Here is a 19,073-nt window from a genome sequence, read left to right as displayed (position 1 = left end):
CTGGGAAGAGATGAACCAGTAAGATGTCAAAAACCTTCCTGACTGTGAGGCTTAAGTTTCATTAACATTTACTGCACTCCAACATGCTGTGTGAATGGATTCTGTGATGCTTAAAGAATGGGTTGGGATCCACAACCGGGCAGGTATGGAGCAGATAGAAATGGCACATGGGGAAATGAGAGACCAAGAGGCAGAGGAAGCCTTAAGAATGTAAATCCCTCTAGAATTTCCTCAAATCATGGCATTCCTTAATGACAGTACAAGGGTGGTAGGCTGCAATCTACCTTTTATGTCAAAACTATACATTATTTATGCTTCATCTCTCATTTATATAGGATTTCCTTATATGCTGTTGTATTTCACACTGACATCATTAATAGGTTATACTGGGACTTTGGTTGGGAAAGATTAAGGTCATGCAATCATGTGCTTTTCATCCTTAGTATGTCTAGTAAAAGTGAACATTTAATTCCTCTCCTTTGCCTCAGCAAAGTACAAGGAAAAGGCAGGACCTTCAGGCCTCCTACAAAGTGCATCCTCCCTTTCATCTGTACCCACTGCAGGATGCAAGGTCAAGTGAAGCCAGATGTGGCCAAGCGATCTTTCCACTGCACCCTCCTTTCTTCCTAAGACCTCTTCTCTTAGTAATATGCTTTCACCCCAGCACCTTTGGCAGCAAGTTCAGAGTTAAATTTTCTTAAGGTAAGAATAATCATGCAAAATCTTTCATTTTGTGTTATAATATCATTTTAGGGGTTAAGTTTGGGAATAATAAAAAAAAAAGTACTGGATATAGGAGCTCCAGGAACAAACCTAGCTGTTAATAATAATTCTTAAAGAACTGCATTTTTATTGCAAACTACATGCTCACAGTTATCTATTACTGCATAACAAAGGACCCCAAAACTTAGTGACATAAAACAAAAATCATTTTATTATGCATACAATTTTGTGGGTCAGAAATCTGGGCAGGCCACAGCAATGATGCCCAAAGCATTATTTGGGCACAGAAGGGGGAAGTGCTCAAGTGGCTAAAGCTAACTGAGACTGAGGCTAGCCAGCAGTTTCCCTCTCCTCATAGCTTCTCCACATGGCTAGCTTGGGCTCCTTCATAGATGGCAGACCTACAGAGTCATATTTTTTACATGGAGCTGGCTTCCTCCAGAGTTAGAGTCCCAAGAAACTCGGGAGCAAATTAATAAACCTTCACATGTCCCAGCTTCAGAAATCCCAGCTTGTTATTTCTGGCACACTCTAATTGGCCGAGTAGGTGACTAAGGTTATTCCAGATGTAAAGAAATGGGAATTAGACTCCACCTCTTACTGGAAAACTAGCAAATAATTTTCAGCCATCTTTTATCTCTCACATTGTATTTTCTTGGAACATAACCTCAATGTAAAACACAGACGATGTCTTCCTTCGATCCTTAAATTCTATAAAAACAAGGATATAAGTATTTCACTCAACCATATACTTTCAGAAATAGACACAGTTCCTTGAAAATGATTAGAGATCAATAAATGCTTATTCACTGAATATATGAATGAGTGCATTCTTAGAAGCATGATAAATAAGTCTGGGAAGCAACTATCCAGGCCACTCACCCAACCCAAAACTACCAAGCAAGAATATGCTCAGGGAAGCTCTGCTGTTTTCAGTAGGAATCTTCCCCAGCCTCCAAAACCTATAACCAAAAAGATTCCATTGTACTTACTGGAGACCTTCCTGGGATACAGGGACCACTCTCTCCTGATATGGAGTCTTGCCCTCAAGCACTGAGCTGGGAGCATGGCCTGGTATCAGAAATCCCGATTGTGTCAAGATATGATTACCACTGGACATAGTCTCCCTCTGCAGATTCTATTTCCATGCAAGATTCAGTCCACAGAAAATGCAGATGCAAATGCCTTTTGAGACCCTGAATTAGCCAGTCCTCTGATTCCAACATCTTTAAACATATTTCTATATTTTCAACCTCTTTCTCTCAACATCATTCATGCAAGATATTATGGTTAGATGAAACAGTGAGCAGTGTGAAGAGCTATGAATGGTCTGACATTTTATGCTACTTGTAAACAAGTTAACCTATTTCAGTGTCATGGCAGAAGGTACAAGACTCCTGGTTCCAAAACAACTACATTATTACCCAGGGCACAGTAGACACATAAGCTTCATGTTCACATCAGTTCCCTTCACCTTCCCCCAAGTCATATGGGGATGACACAGAAGTGGATATAGGTAGATCCTATGCCATGAAACTGAGATATCCCAAGTTTAGGAAATCCTAATCTTTTATGAGAGACTACAAACAACCTGTCTAACCTTTGTCAGTGGGAACCATTATCTTTATGTCACTGAACATCCCCTGCTGCTGTCTCTGTTTTCCAAGGCTGTTCACTATATAAGCACTCTTGAAAAGATAGCCCAGAACAACAGACTATCAGTGTATCTGCTCAAAAGACATTCAGAAATATGAAAGATCCATGGAGAATTTCCTCTCAACATCCCGAAGCTAGAGACAGAAAGAACACCTCACAAGTATGTGATGAGTATGGTAGGTGGTAGAAAGAGTTTTCATGAAGAATAATAAAAAGGTGGAAAAGTTCCTCTTCATCTTAGAAGACACTTCTTTTTCCTTTCTCTCTTTCTCTCCTTCTTCTTCCCTTAGGAAAAAAAAAAATTATGTTGTTCCTCTTTCTTTCCATGTGGTTAATAGATGACCTCCTACTCAAGAAGCAACCCAGTCTTTGAAAGGCTTTTGAATACCAACATGGGGTCAAAGTAAAAGACACATAGAGTGGCTAGCTTAGCCTTCTCTTCTTCTTTAGCAGTTGAAGAGAAGAGCTTTCTTTTCTGTGAGCTCATCATTCCAGGTCTCTTATCACTGCCACAGCAATAAGACCAAGAATGTCAGGATCCCAAATGGGTTTTAATGGAAAAGAGCAACCGAGGAGGCCACTGAGCTGCCCCTGGCCTAGAAATTCTGCTAAACGGCTAACCGAGCGTGAGAGCTTGCTACTGATCCAGAATGGGAAAACACAAAGAGACTGAGACTGATGCCTCTCCCATAGGAGGTGGGGTCTATTTCCTGTCCCCTTGAGGCTGAGCTTGGCCTGTGACCCGCTTGGACTAACAGAATGTGGCGGAAGTGACAAGAGGAGAGTTCCGGAGCCTAGCTTTTAGAGATCCTTGTTTCCACTCCCTGGGGACCCTGAGGCACCATGTAAAAAAACATTTGACTTCCCTATTGAGAAAACAGGAGCATCCCGAGAGGTTGAAGACCACGCACGGAGAGAGAAATCCCAGCATTCTAATCATCCCAAGTAAGGAGCCAGAAGTGATTGAGACCATTCCAGATTCCATTACAGCTGAATGAATGTGCCTAGCAGAGATGACCCATTCCAGCTGATTCCTGTCTAGCCAGTCACAGACTCATGAATCAATAAAACTCATGATTATTGTTTTCAGTGGCTGGTATGTTTGTTACACAGCAGCAGATAGCTGTTATACATTAAGTGTGTATTCAAAATAAATTTTCAAAAATAAGTTAGTCCACATACAAACCTTACTTCCTGCTTAACAACTAGCCTCTCTCCTTTTCCTACCTCAGCCCACATCTCTAATGTCTCTGCTGTCTAACTGATTATACAATATCCAGCAAGGTGATGCAGAATCAATGCAAATCAATGCAAAATCAGGGCAAAGTGATTATAATGTGAAATGGCAAATCTTTCAAAATACGTAAGAAATTGCAAATCTGATGAAGGTAATGTTAGAAAAGCCCCCATATCATGGGCAACTCTGACAAATGAGAATCTGCAGCTGGAATATATAACATTTGAAGAAATTCACACCGAGGATGGCACAGTAAGTGCTTCAAAAGGGAATGATTTGAATGGAATGTCAAAAACTTAAGAGAGGCTCTTGGAAACCTGATGAAGCTCTCAAAGATTTTTGTAATAGTGACCCTATTAATGATATGCCCACAGAAGTCAAATGTAAAAGGACATGGTATCATGATACCATGTAATTTTGTTAGAAAATTATGCTTCTCAAAGTCAACACTTGATTCATCCTTTGTTCTTATGTTTCACACATAATTGGCCAACTAAATTGTTGTTCAATGTTAGTTAATTTAAAATTTTTCTTACATTTTAAAAGATAAAGCCCCAACCCAATCTTTTCACTCCTTTCTTCCCTAATTTTAAAAATTCACTCCAAGTAGATTTGGGGGATACCTATTACCTGAGGAAATTGGTGGACCTCTGTAAATATCTTTAATTCATCTCTTAATGAGCAGGCATACTCCCTGAGGGCAGGTCTTAGACCACGCTTTATTAGTATCCTCAGAACAGTTTATTAAGCATAGCCCTGAGCAGATAGCATGGACACAAAAACTCAATAAATGTAACAACAAGTGACCTGCTGATTGATTGGCTTACATGTAGATTCTGATATTGAAGAATGGCACTTTTCATTATTAATCCCTGATTCAATATGAGTTGGTATTTGTTCCTCCCAAAACTGTTCATCGAAGGCCTATTACAAACTTCCTGCTGACAGCACTTTCAAAAGGTGGATACATTTAAAACCAATTCAAGCATGTAAAGTCGTTTTAGGAAATAAGCCCTACGTCCCAAGGGCTGGGCTGAGGAGAGCCACGTTTCAAACAGGTGTGCCACTTCACTGAATAGGAATTTGGAAATGTCAAACATTAGAAGCACTTCAGAAACTCCAACTCAACCTGACTGCCAAGCACACTTCTGGGCACGTGTCAATGCATGCCTTGCAGAGATGGGTACTTGTGAAAATCTCTCAGCCCAGATTGGAAATTAGTTAAAACAAATCAGTGTGGTAGGTTCTTTAAGAGATCATGCTTCTTTTTTTTTCTTCTTCTTCTTCTCAAAAAGCCCTCTAAATTAAAAACAAAACAAAACAAAGAACGTGGTCATTCAAAAATTTTCCATCTATTACATGATGAAAGTCCTTTAACAGCATTACATGTTTTAATGCCCTTTAAGAGAGATTTGGTCTCTTTCTACTTATCTAGAATCCCTAATTGTATGAGTAATAAGAACTGAACTGTTTTCCTTGTCGTTATCAGAGTTACTTCCATGCCTTTGCTAACTAAAAACTGACAATACAAGCTTGACTGCAAGCAGCCTTTAAACTTGGCCCCTCTCAAAAAAGCACCAGGCATTCTGCAGCACATCAGTCTGTTCCAGGGCAAGTGCAAACAATACTTTCTGTTACAATAACTTGTATGGGGGGTAGGGGGAGGGCAGGAAAAAAACAGGCTCTCTGTTGTATCTGTAGCATAGCAGCCAGAGAAAAGTTTACTAGCTTTAGCTAAGTGTAGGCTCTGGAGCTGAGCCAAATTAGCATGTTTTTCTCTGCCTCTAGATGAAGTCATGATTGAAACATGGCATTGAACTTGTTTTTAAAAGGGAAGGGGAATACGAAAGAAAAGCTAAACCTGCAGGAAAGTGCCCTATGCTGAGGAGATCATGGTTAGGAAGTGTGGGCAGGCTTCTGAACCCTGAGTGGTTCTCTGTTCTGTAACCTTCTCCTCCCACTGGGTGGAGTAGGGCTTTTAAGAGCAGCTGGAATGCAGTTTTCCTGATCAGTGTAGCCAGTTGTTGCCTGTCTGAACCTCTGCCAGTCCTGGAGCGCGGTGCTCTGAGCTCATACTAGCGGTCCTCACTCTGCACCCCTCACTGCTGTCCTTCTCACCAGAGCCAGAAGAACTTTCCCACCTGTTCAGCCATGGGAGAGGGCACGGCACAAGCTGAAAAGTTCCAGCTCCAGGGTTCTGAGGTGTGGCAGGAGAAGCCAGCCAGCCCCAGCCCAGTGCCCTCCTCTACTCCAAGCCCTAGCCTGAACCCGAGGAGCACGGGGGAGGCCATCCAGGACAACTCACAGGTGAACGCCGTCACGGTGCTCACACTCCTGGACAAGCTGGTGAACATGCTGGATGCTGTGCAGGAGAACCAGAACACGATGGAGCAGCGGCAGATCAGCCTAGAGGGCTCCGTGAAGGGCATCCAGAACGACCTCACCAAGCTCTCCAAGTACCAGGCCTCCACCAGCAACACGGTGAGCAAACTGCTGGAGAAGACCCGCAAGGTCAGCGCTCACACTCGGGCGGTCAAGGACCGCATGGAGAGGCAGTGCGCGCAGGTCAAGCAACTGGAGAACAACCACGCCCAGCTCTTAAGACGCAACCATTTCAAAGTGCTCATCTTCCAGGTCAGTGGCCCCTGCTCCTCCACCTGTCACCAGCTGGGATGCATCAGCATGCATGATCTCAGTTGGCCTGGCTCTCACCGCCATTTGTACATCTGTCCTGCCTGTCAGAGACCACACACACAAGGCATTGTTCTGTCAGCCTCCAGCGGGGGGGGTGTATGTGAAATCTGCACTCATGAGTGGGAATTTCCCAGGTCTCTTGCAGCCTAAACCCAAGGCAGGTGCCACAGGGTTAGTAGGCTGAGGTCGTTTGTCAGGGAGCACCTGTACACACTCCATACAGGTTGGGAAGGTGAGCAGTTGCATACACTGAAGTCATATTTATTTGTCTCTTTGCATTATGAACTTGGGGCTCTGCCTGCAGCTGTTAGCTGGACAGGGCAAATTAATTCAGTGGTTGTTTATTAACTCCTCATGGAAATGCGGTAATCATGTGAGTTTTTTATTATTTTTTTAATTAAAAAGTCAAACTCATAACTACTTTAAGATTTCCCTTTGTCCAAAGACTACCAGTGTTTTAGGGACTAACCAAGTATTGAAAACGGATTCCATAAGAGTTGAACTAGCCTATTCCTTTCAATACTCTTTTGGCTAAAGCGATTCTTGTTCTTTTCTAGCAAATGATGCACTAAAAATTCAGAGCATAACTCTTAACAAATGCACGAGATATGCTTCTCCTTGCTCAGAGACCACCACTGTAAAGTAAAAATAAAAGCAGTGTTATCAGTTATAGATACAAAGGCTAGTCTTGAATATTTTCTCCTTCAAATGGTTGCCTTAGAATAAAAGGCCACTTAACTTTTTTAATGCATCAATGATGCAATTAATGTAGCAAGAGGCTATCTGGGGACAGGGAGATTGCGTGGGGCTGTTGTTCCGCCAAGTGGTGGGTATTTGTGAATCCCAGGGCAGTCCTGCCTAATTCTGGAAGCCCTTCCGCCCAGTGGAATCCAGCCAATGCAGAGCCCAGGAAGCAATTGCCATCCCTGCCCCAGGGCTGTCTTGTTGTGACCATGTGAATAGGAGAGGATTTCAAAGCCATGGAGGGGAGAGGCTATAACCAACTGTTTGATTGTGAAAGGCATACAAGAAGAGCCTTCATCTCCCAAGAGAGATTTAGACATTGGAATTTAAACCGAGGGACGCTTCTGTTTCTAAATGAATCAGCTCTGCCAAGTTAGAACCTAAGCCTCCTTCCCCCCATAAAAGGAAAGACTCATCCTGCTGCTTTTTTGTCCTCCCCAAATTACACTTGATGTTGTAAAGCTTCAGGCAGCTGATGTCCTCCTATACCTTGCAGGCTTTTGCAGCCCGGAAATTTTTTAGCTTGTAATGCAAATGGAATAGCTTTTCATGCGCCAGATGAACTGCGAAGAGATGTGGTAACTGTGCCTTTCTTAAGCCATATAAGATCCTTACTTTATTAGCCTGAAAGATATTAGAAATCTCAGTTCTCAAGGCATTTCTAAATTAAATACTGATCTCCAAACAAAACCAAACATGTACAGGCCTGTTTAAATCTCAGTTACCAAAGGAAATGTCCCTTCCTCCAGTATGAATCAGAGAGATTATCTCTTGTCCTATCACTCAGTTAAAGAGGAAAAAAGTATTTATTGGTAGAGGAAAATCACAATTTATCAGATTTGTTTTTGTTTTGTTTTGTTTTGTTTTGCCATGGATGTTCCATAGAGGTTGGGGAGAGGGATGGAGAAGATATGTGACTAAAAATTCAAGAGAATTGTAAATCCGACATTTAAAAAACAACTGTTGGGGAATTTAAAGACATATTTTACTGTTGAAACCCTGCTATGGTCTTCTGTTTCGTCACACTGGATTGACAGGTGTGAAATTGCAGCCAGAAGTGGTAGGAATTCTCCACGTCAAGAGGAAAAGGTAAAACAGGGGTGCTCAGCAGAAGCTAAGCAATTCCAAAGCAATGAGTTCAGGCTCCATTATGAGCCTCTTAGCAAGCAGCTTCCAAGGACACTTTTTTTTTTTTTAAAGAGCGGTTTAGGAGGCAAGAAAGAACCTGGACCTTTCTTATGCCATGTAAGGTTATTTATTAGCCTAAAGGATATTAGAAATCTCAACTCTCAAAGCTTTGCAAGATGATAATTTTGAAAAAAAATAGAAATGTAGTCCCTTAGTTGAAAGGTTATCTTTCTCTGGATCTTTCAGTAGGGGTGTCTAGGGTAGTGATTATGCCAGTGGATAAAATAATCATGTGTGTTAGAGAGGGGTCCAGTTCAGGAACTGAGAGAATATGTATTGGTCATACATACGCTGGTTCAAATCCTAGTTTCACTGTGTGATCAACTATATTGTCAGTTTTGTGATCTTGTGCAAACAGTGTTTGAGCTGTGCCTGAGCCCTGCACATTGTGCTAAGCATCTTTTGGGGCATCATCTCATTTGCCCTCAGTTTACAGATAAGGGTGCTGAGACACAGAGAGGTTTATAGCTTCTCCAAAGTTACTTACTAAGCCAGTGGTGAAGCTGGTTTTTGACTTCACATTTAATTTAATTAATTCCAGTGTGATGTCTCCTTTCCCATATCTCTCTCATAGGGTGAGGAATAAATTGAATGATATATTTAAAATGGCTAGTAATCGATACGGTGTAAGAACTCAAGGAATGAAGCTCTTCCTGGATGGGTCTGAGATGCATTTGCCTGGAGAGGAGGCTATACTCCTGCTTGGTTGGAAATACAGCTCTTGAGTAAAAACCGACCCCACCCTACCCAGGATCTTAAAACAGCTATGCTTATGCTTTTAGCTGGGACTTAATAAAAGCTACACACACACTCCCACTCCCTGCCAAACACTGTACAACTACCGTTTGAAATCAGTATCGTGTCCTACCACTCCGTGAAAGCAAAGGACTCTGCCCAAGGGCCAACCCTAAAGGACCCTTCTAGTAGCAGCGGTCTTCACAGCACAGCAGAGGGTGGATGTTCCCTAGACCTGCAAAGAGTGAGGTGGACCAATAATGTCCCGGTTACCACTCTACATCTTTTAAGTAATTTGTCACTTTCAGCCCACTTGAACCCTATGCTAGACATTCTGTTACTAAGTCTATTGGTTTTCTAGTTTAAGACAAAACAAACTTGTGAAAATAAAAGAAGAGAGTAAGAAAAGAAAGTCTGTCACCTGATGTGAGCATGTTCAGTTCTATAGACTTTGGAAGGTTACATTTCCAGTTTGCAAAGTCCCCCTGTGTGCTCCAGGACCTGCAGGTGGTGGCGGCGGTGGTTGGTTATACTTATTCTCTCAATCCCTGAACTCGACCCCTCTCTGGCAGACATTATTATTTTATCCATTGGCATAATTACTACCCTAGACACACCCCTACTGAGAGGATCAATAGAAAGAGCAAACTTTCAACTATCTACAAGACACTTATACATTAGCATTTCAAAAATTCCTAACTTTGTCCTATTTAAAATATGTCACTGTTTATTTAAATCTATGCTGAACTTACAACATTTTTGAAGCTGTTAAGCCTCTCATGCCTTGGCAATTACTTAAATTATAACCAATAGTATCTAAAACAAGAAAATTCATCTCCCTTTGATCAATAAAATAAATTGTAAAATCCATGCTAAACTTAACAGCTTTCCTTTATACATTTTTTTCATAATACCTTAGGATCAATGTTTGAATTCATAATACTGTGACAAGACCCAGTATAAATGAAATAAGACCCCAAGGGGTTGCTGATGCAAAAGCAAATACTTAAGACTAATAAGACTCTTTGCCTATAGGTATGGCTTTTACTAAAAATAGAACTTGAACAGAAAATCAGTGAATTTACGTTGAGTATATTTTCTCTGTTAATTAAAGAGACTAGAATTTCACAGGTAACTGGCCTTGAAGTTGTGGCATCCACTGATGACCTCTTAAATTATAATAATGATTATTTGAAAAAGCAGTTTAGGAACGATTTCAAATTAGGGGAACAAAATAAGAGTACTCATAGACAGCTTACACTTTCATCCACATAAAATTATGAAATTGGATGAAAAAGTAGAGGTTAGGTATTTGCTGTGGATATGTTCATGGAGAATCAATCCTATAAATGTGATCCAGTGTTCATCATTTGGGGTTTTTATGATGAGATCAGAATTTTAGAAAGGTGTTAAAAGTGCACCATCTTCAAACTATTTTTAAATAAATTTTTTAAAAGACTATGCTTTCTCCATCCAAATCCACCGCTCTGAAAACTGCTAAATTAGTACAGACTTAGAAGAAAAGGGGATATAGATAATCAAAGGCAGCTTTATGACAAGTCAGGATGTTTATATCACATTGATAAATGTTCCTATAATGGGATATTGGTTTTAGTGTGTTACTTATCCAGTGCCCTTTTAGTTGATGAGATAAACAAAATACTAGTTCTTACTGTTATTATTTATACTTATTGAATGTTAGTACTGCCTCAGGCATTTTAAGTGAATACTGATTATTGTTGGTATTTCTTCAAAAGAATCATTCCTTTCTCTCATACATTAAAAAAACTAGGCTTTCTCAGATGCAGCCCTTCAGAGTAAATGCTACCCTTTCCATTGTTTTGTAACCTACATCTGTTTGAATTAAATGAATGAACAATGTTCCCCAGTATGGCTCAGGTCCAATAGTTGTGATTCTTCCATGAAACAAAACATGTTTGACATTAGTACACTAGGAGATCACTTCTGCAATTTGTTCATTGTTTTCATGGCATTTAGGCTAATATCACATAATCAAACATTGTAGAGCCAGAAATCACTTAGTTTAACATGATTTTATATCAAAGAAGCAGAGGTCCTGAGAAACAAAGTGACTAGCAAGGTTTTATTTTATTAAGAATAGAAATTATTGAGTTGAGTTGTGAAATGAGTAAAAACAAACACTATAATCCCACTGTGGCAAAGTTCATATTTCTTGGGTTTTCTGTACCAGGTTTTAAATAATTCAGTACGATTTGGGTTTTGTTTTGTTTTTTTGTGGGTTTGTGTGTATGTATGTGACAAAGAATACCTAACCAGTGTGATCTTAAAAAGGAACTGAACCCTTGATAACACTGAAAAATAATGAAACTTTTAAATCCTCCAGAATGTGAAAGACTGCTCAGGGATTATAACTAATGCATTTTATTCTTATGACTTGCTGATTCCACCGACAGCTGCCTTGGGGGTGCAGTTCTAATCAATGGCTTTATCCACTTGGCAATCTATACCTCAGAAACACAAATAGGAGAAAACCATCAATGTGTAAAAGAGACCTATAAATCAGAATGTCAGGTGGGCATAGTTCCATTTTAATAACTAGTAGTTAGAGATTATTGAATAAAACATTCCATAGACACAAATTTATGGTCCTCATATCACTCCAGGATGCCATCAGGTCCCTGTGGGAATATGACAGCCTTTGTTATTGTCCTTTAACAACAGGGATAAGTTAGTGACAGGAGAGCAATCTGCTGGCTTCTCTCTCCTTATTCAAGCTTTTAAATGACTTACTGTAGCCACTCTTCTCTACTGCTGGGCATAGAGTCTCCTCTTTTAAAGTGTGTACATCTTTTTAAAGTGCGTACATATGTGCAAAGATGTGCTTCCATGAGCTCCAACTCAAGAAGTGTCCATCATGTTGGTAAGTTTCTCTGTTGATATCTACACGCACAACTGGGACTATCAGTTCACAAGAATCAATATAAATAGCAAACAAGCGAAAGTGCAAGGACAAATGCCACTTCTCAAGAGTTCTTTTCATTCCTTTTCTCTTGTATGCTGCAAGCATATCATTCATATATGTTTGAAGTGCGCTGTTTAATTCTCCCTCCTTTGAGAAACTCCTAGGGGTCTTCGTGAAAGGTCAGAACCAAGAGCATCTGTCCCAGTGGGGACTGAGTACCTTTTTGAAAGTAAATCTGTTGGGTAAATAGTCAGCTGCTCCTCAGGGCTTCTGCTGGGTGGAACTGCCTGGGGAAGCAACTCAACCCATGGGGCTGCTTAATGCCGTATTAGGGAGTCACACACCTTAAGCAGATATGTGCATAACCAGTACAGGCAAGCAGTGACAGCATGGAGGACATCTACGTGATCCTCCCGCTGGAAAGAACCACCAACACTGGAATCTGTCAGAGAAAGCAGATCACAGAACAGATCAAAACCTGTCATGACAGGAGGCTGAAAGCAGAAGTGTCACCTTACCTGTAGGCGGTATCAAATGTTTCCAGGAGGGGTGTGTGAGAGGACTGAGTCAGGACATGTATATAAGGAAGACGGGGCACTAGGGGGGATGCTGCAGTTACAGACGCTCTGCTGTCTGAAGTTCAAGTTGAATTTCCGCCATCACAACAGTTACTTCATAGTCAAACACCATGCATACAATTTTACTGAGGAATAGAGATTTTGAAGAGTGTCAGTATTTTCTGCTGATACTACAAACATTACGGAAAGGTAAGACCCACATATGCTTGGAAATTTACAAGTTCCTGTGTGAAAGGAAAGAGTTTACCTTCAAAACAGACTCCATAAAAAGTCACAAAATAAACACTGTCCAGTAGATGCAACACAAAATGCTGCTCGAGTAATTAAAATGACAGCAGAAGCAAAGCAGACAAGAAGATAGAGCTCACTTGTATAAAGCCACATCCAACTCATTCTGGATTATGTCTCTTTCCACTGGGTTTATTTGCATAGTTGGCATGAAAGCCTGTATATACATTCCCCAGCCATTGTACAAAAGAGTTCAGCTGGGTTTCTCACCTTCCCTCGACTGCCCTCCAAGGTCACATGATGAGAAAGACAAATGAATCCAAGACTTGACAGTAACTATGCCTTTTTAGTAATACAATATACATTCAGGAGATGCAGTATTATTCATTTAATTCTTTCAGAAATACAGTTAATACATCTACATTTCATTGAGGTTGAAGAAAGGGAAAATGTCAGGGTATCAGGATATCAGATAACAGGCACTTCTGCCTGCTTCACTGAAGACTTTCGGTGACATCTCCCTGAGCCCCCAGCTTCTTCCTTTCCTGTTAACAACTCCTGTCAAATCCTCCCAACCCACTTGTCAAGCCCCAGAAGTCATTTTGCTTCTGGACGAAGTATCGGAGCCCAGCTATGTCTGCAGTCTGTCTCTCTTTCAGTAATACTCACCCACAGAGATTAAAATCCTTCCTTAAAAATGCAAATGGCTATTTCCCTTGGGCCTTAGGTTTTCCTCATTTCCCAGTGACATCATCAGTCTGCAAACCTCCTTCTAGGCACAGAGCTAATCCCACTATTTTGTAGTCCTCAGACTACCCAACAGAGGACAGCTTCTATTCCAGCTGCCGTCAGGGTTTCTTAGAAAGCCACCTGACCCACAACATGCACTCAATCAACAAACAACGGTTGAGCTGTGGTGAACTCTGCTAGTCACTGGAACCTAACAGTGAACAAGAGACCAAAATTTCTCCCTCATGGGGAGTACACGGTCATGAAAGAGACAAGTTGAGACTTAAAAACACAGGAAAACTGCTCTCTGTAAAAGTCTGTGTCATAAATGACTCGTGGAACTCCCATACACCTTTTAGTTTTTTACTTTGTCTTTTATACTGTTTGACACTTTCTGTGACATTCAGAATGGGAAGGTATGAAGAGAGCTTTGGGAAACAATTTGTGATTTCTTTACTCCAACAAATACTCTATTTAACCAGACTTTCTGCTTTTTACTTCTACCCAAAACTCTATCCTTTGTTTCAACCCAATTTATTGAAAATACTGGTATGAGTGTGTGTGTAAGGGGGAAACACAGGGCTGTATCTTTTCAGAGTATCATAATTATACCCACCATTCAGTGCTGAGCAAGGAGAAAGATAAGTTTCTCAATAGAAAAACTTTATTCACTTAGTCTTTGTAGCAGGAAGTTAAACAGTATACAGGCACACTCTTAGAGCATGTCTTTTATTATAACCCCAATTTTATTGACTTTTCAGTCAACCAAAATTGCAAAACAAGAAGAGAAGTTCTTACCCTGAACATGAACTAGGGCTGAAGTCTAGACCCCAGATAGACTCTTAAATTCACTAAAACCCATTAATTTTCAAACCAAAAGTTTACAGGGCTGTTCACAATATGATCAGGTAACACAGAGGACCTGGTTGAAGCCTGAGTGGCAGTGGGCTCTAGGGTCTGGCCCATCTTAGCATTCCTATGGAACCCCTAGGGCCCTGGGAGAGCAGTTTGAAACCTGCTAATCTAGGTCAAATCCTCTTGTTCATATCTGGAAGAAACTGAGACCCAAGGAGATTCAGTTATTTTCTCAAAGCCACACAGCCACTTAGCAGTACAACAAAGACACACTTGGACCTCCTGTCACATATTTTTTCTACAGTACCTTTGCTTTCAATGAAAGTGTGAAGGCACCTTGCTGGCTGGCTCTCATTTTCTGATATTTAAAGGCAAATATAAAAATCAAAGGAATTCCTATGCTGTGTGACCCAAGTTTGAATTCAATTTTTACTTCTACCCAACACTCTCCACTTAGCAATGTTGAAGCACCGTCACGCTCATATCTGGGAGACAAGGCTCAGGTTGGGTGCCCAGAGACACAGGGCCAGGCAGATCTCTGTCTGTGGGCCTAGAAGCTGGAGGAAGAGAAGTGCTTGGAATAGTGAGGGGCCGGGAAAACAGGTTCCTGAGCTTCTCTCCTCACTCCTAGATCTAGGTGGGGGCCCAGAAGTATTCTTGTCCAAGGAAGCTGGTTAACAACAGAGCCTTCATAAGCTGCATCTGGCAGCAGAATTGTCCCTCAGTACTCTAAAAACAGCCATAGTAGGCCACCTCCTCTTATAAATGCCCACAAAGGATATCCTGAACCGCAAGTTTTCACGAATGTGCCCCCAGTAAGGCTGGCCCTTGTTTCTCTTACTCTAAAATTATGTCACCAGAAAAACAATTATGTATTTTTGAACAGATATAAATTGACCATAACTTTACTTCAGACTTCTAGTTGGGGAGAGAACCTTATCAAGGATTTACATGGTTTCTGATACTGGAGAACTTCCCAGTTCTCTCCCCTGCCCCCATTTTCATCTTCCAACTTGACCTCCAGGCTCTTCTCAGTGGGATTTTGGCAGGAATAGAGCATCTGACCTCAAAGGAGGGGAGCAGAGAGAGGACCTCTGGGCTAACAGTAACTTACTTTAGCTCCTTTATCAAGGAAGCTAGCGTCCCGGTCTATCAGAGCCACAGCCCACTTCCCGCCTGCCTGTCGCTGATATAGCCCTTGCCAGCTGCCCTCCTAATATTCCCAAGAGGCAGCCCTTGGCCTTATCCACCCTAGGGGGAATGACTTGACCAGTTTAGAATTAACTCTTCATAATCTAGAAAACTGAAGCCACAAAAGTTTGGTTTCCATCATCCCCCTGTGTCAAAAACACATCGGCTGCAAATTACAGCAGTTTAGGACTATTTGTGGAATGTGTCACTGACATGAAACACACATTGTCCATCTTTTCAGGAAGAAAATGAGATCCCTGCCAGCGTGTTTGTGAAGGAGCCAGGTCCCGGGGCCGTGGAGGGGAAGGAGGGGCTCGCTGACGAGAACAAGTCCCTGGAGGAAACCCTGCACACGGTGGACCTCTCCTCGGATGACGACCTGCCCCGTGAGGAAGAGGCCCTGGAAGACAGTTCAGAGGAAAAGATGGGCGAAAGTACAGCAGAGAAAATAAAAAGATCCAGCCTCCGGAAAGTAGATAGTCTCAAGAAAGCATTTTCTCGCCAGAACATCGAGAAAAAGATGAACAAGCTGGGGACCAAGATCGTATCTGCAGAGAGGAGAGAGAAGATTAAGAAATCTTTCACTTCCAATAACCAAAAAATATCCTCGGGGAAAATCTCCCCCTTCAAGGTCTCTCACCTCACTTTTGGTCGACGGAAAGTCCAAGAAGGAGAGAGCCCTGCAGAAAATGAGACCAAGTCCGAAGACATGCCTGGGGGTGACCAGATGCCCAACGACCAGGAGGAGAGCTCGCTCGCGGAGGGCCTTTCGGAGGAGTCCCTCACCGGCGCCCTGGTGGACGGGGATGCTGGGAGGGCAGCCTCCAGAGGGAGTAACTCGGGCAGGGACAGCAACATCGACCTGACCATTGTGGAGGATGAAGAGGAGGAGACAGTGGCCCTGGACCAGGCACAGAAGGTGTGCTACGAAGGAGGCGACGGGCTACCCTCCCAGGAGGCAGAGCGGGCGGCGGGGGAGCCCGTGCCGCCAGCAGTGCTGCAGGTGGACCAGACCGCCTAACCGCCCAGCCCGCTGCGCCCGCCCGCACTTCTGGTTAGTTGGCTACTGGAGCCTAGAAACAAAACTGCTGCACACCTCCAGCACTACTCACTTGCTTCTGTGTTACTGTCCTGTCGTAGTAACCACTTAACACACAGTAGCCCACACATAACCAAGATTTACTATGAAAGCAACCTGTCAGGCGCTCCACTTCTGATTTGCTCCTGGGTTCTATTTCTGTAGAAATTCTCCAAAACGCCTGGAAGAAGAAATGAAACAGTTGAGAAACACCGAACAATTTAATTTAGAAAAACCAGAAACTACTTAAGATACCAGTCATGAAATGTGATTCATTTATTTGTCATTCCATAAGCTTGCTGCATAGTGTACCAGTAATATGTTGAATTTCCACAGAACTCTGTAAATCTAATTATTCTTCTTCAAGTGTGTGATATATAGTATTCCTATATATTTAAGCGAAAGACGTAACTACTTTAAGAAGACAACACTTTTTTTAAAAGGTAGCAGAGAAATTTCAGTGGTCTGTTCACTCAATAGAAGCCAGCGTTTTATTGAAAATGAAGGAAAAATAGAAAATATAATATTCAGCTGTGAGGTAACATATGTATAAAAGTCAGGACTATTAGAAAAAGAAAACTAAGAAGGGGAAGTTGGAAAATAAGAGAAAAAAGAAACAAAGAATGTCAAAGAGAATGAAGACAAAGAAAGAAAAAATCTATGCATTTAAAAGTAAAATATTATAATACTAACTCCAGTATTACACTCCTTAAATAATAATACTAAAAAATTTCATATATCCTGGAGTATCTTCACAATATTTTTATTTCCTCATATTTTCAAATAATATGAAAAACATAGTTTGCTGTTTTAAAGCTGCATTTTTTGTTAATAAATAAAACACATTACAAATATTTCTCCAAGAAAGTTCAAAAGTTTGTTGTCTCTTTAACATTGGAATTAACATAATTAATATATACTGCTTTTTGTAAGAAGTTGGATCATACTATTCTTTGATGCAATGTTTCCCAAATTTGAAATAACCTTTACACTCCAGATGATGTAATGTAGGTTTATAAGATGTAAAAATCAACAGGTATGGGAAAGGAAGGATTCTTTTTTCCCTATTTATACATAATGGTAATTTCATTCCAGGTCATATTTTATTTATATATTAATTTCACAGTATTTTAATATGATTCTTTTTAAAGCATGCTAGTGTTTATGTACTTGTGCACATGTATTCAGACAGGGTAATTTTTACTGCTGCATAACAGTATACTAAAATATTGCTTTATCTATTTTTAATTACAGAATGCTAATGTTTAGAGAACACTGTTAAATTATAGTTGAAAGATAGTTGTACCAGGGAGCAAATTCCCTACCTTTATTATGTACCACTCACTGTAAGTAACCTTACAAATATTGGTAATCCAAGACAGTATTAGCAAACTGTGCCTTCTCATATTAAAGGGATCAGATTAACAGATGTCTGATGTCATAACCTATATAGCTGTGTCCTCATTTTGCTGTTCTGTACCCCGAATATTAGATTGTTGAACTAACAATGGCTGTGTTAAAGAAGACTAAATAAACTAAAAAAATAAAATGTATACAACTTCAGTTTTTGAGCAGAACAATTTTAGAACAAGCAGAAAGAATTGATTTGTAAACTCTTCCCCAAACATAGCTGTAACGTTGATTGTTTCAATCTTGATTTCTCCTATTAACTCTGCTTTTTTTTTCCCTTAATCTTATTTAGAAATCCAAGCCTCATTCTTCAGGTTTAACTTTCTTGACATCACCTTGGAAAGCATTTGAATTTATTGTAGCAGCTTGATGAATTTGATAGTTCCATCTGCATTTTTATTGTTTGTACCAGACCTTATAATACCTTAAATAGCCCTACAAACATGAATGTATTGAACTGTATGTTCAGTTTATTCACACAGATAAGCCTTTCTTCGTCAGTACCACACACTTGGTAGAAGACTTAATTCCCCTCGGGGCCCTAAGCATACCTGTTTGACGGCTATGAAGTTACTGTCACTCCTCGAAGCCAAGGAGTTGGAGAATCCAGAGCTAATGTAAACTGTACATTTCCTTTTCCAAAAATGCTTAGGTTATTTGCTTCTATCAACTATCTACATGTCAGTGAAAAATCTACACTTAATCATCTTTTTAGATTTCACTGACAAACATGTATTCTATGTTCCACGTTTGAAGCATTACAATTCTAAGCAATAAAACAAAGAATTAGGCCAGATAATTGTTGGAAAACACATCCTATAGGGATTAGAGAGAACAGCAGTTGTGGAAATGAAGCTATTTATTCTGGATTATTGTTGAATATTTGCATGTTAGGGAGGCTGCAAAGTCCCCAAATTAGATATATCTTCTTCCCACCCATCCAGTAACCCATTCCTAACTTTATGTGCCTGGAGTTCAAGAACTGGATTAGTTTTCCCCCAAAGATTGGTTACACATTAATAAGCACTGAGATCCATATCTTAGAAATATTATTCACAAGAAAGAAGCATCTACTACACAGAA

At 40.8% G+C, this 19,073-nt stretch overlaps 1 protein-coding gene across 1 annotated transcript; it reads left to right on the top strand.

The window, feature by feature from the left end:
* Positions 1-5,605: 5,605 nt before the first annotated feature.
* On the top strand, positions 5,606-18,143 carry CAVIN2 (caveolae associated protein 2). The gene is made up of 2 exons (XM_036927999.2): positions 5,606-6,250; positions 15,744-18,143. The coding sequence occupies exons 1-2, from the start codon at positions 5,768-5,770 to the stop codon at positions 16,521-16,523; spliced, it is 1,263 nt and encodes a 420-aa protein (XP_036783894.2). The 5' UTR covers positions 5,606-5,767; the 3' UTR covers positions 16,524-18,143.
* The last annotated feature ends 930 nt before the right edge of the window (positions 18,144-19,073 follow it).

This window comes from Manis pentadactyla, chromosome 6 (genome assembly GCF_030020395.1).
Source record: "Manis pentadactyla isolate mManPen7 chromosome 6, mManPen7.hap1, whole genome shotgun sequence".
Taxonomy (NCBI): domain Eukaryota; kingdom Metazoa; phylum Chordata; class Mammalia; order Pholidota; family Manidae; genus Manis; species Manis pentadactyla.
This window is presented reverse-complemented; position numbering and strand designations above follow the sequence as displayed.

Bases quoted from the DNA above. Each gene is read 5' to 3' on its own strand.
- CAVIN2 (XM_036927999.2), top strand. From the start codon at position 5,768: ATGGGAGAGGGCACGGCACAAGCTGAAAAGTTCCAGCTCCAGGGTTCT. The intron at 6,251-15,743 runs GTCAGTGGCCCC...CCATCTTTTCAG, and splicing joins TCAAAGTGCTCATCTTCCAG to GAAGAAAATGAGATCCCTGC.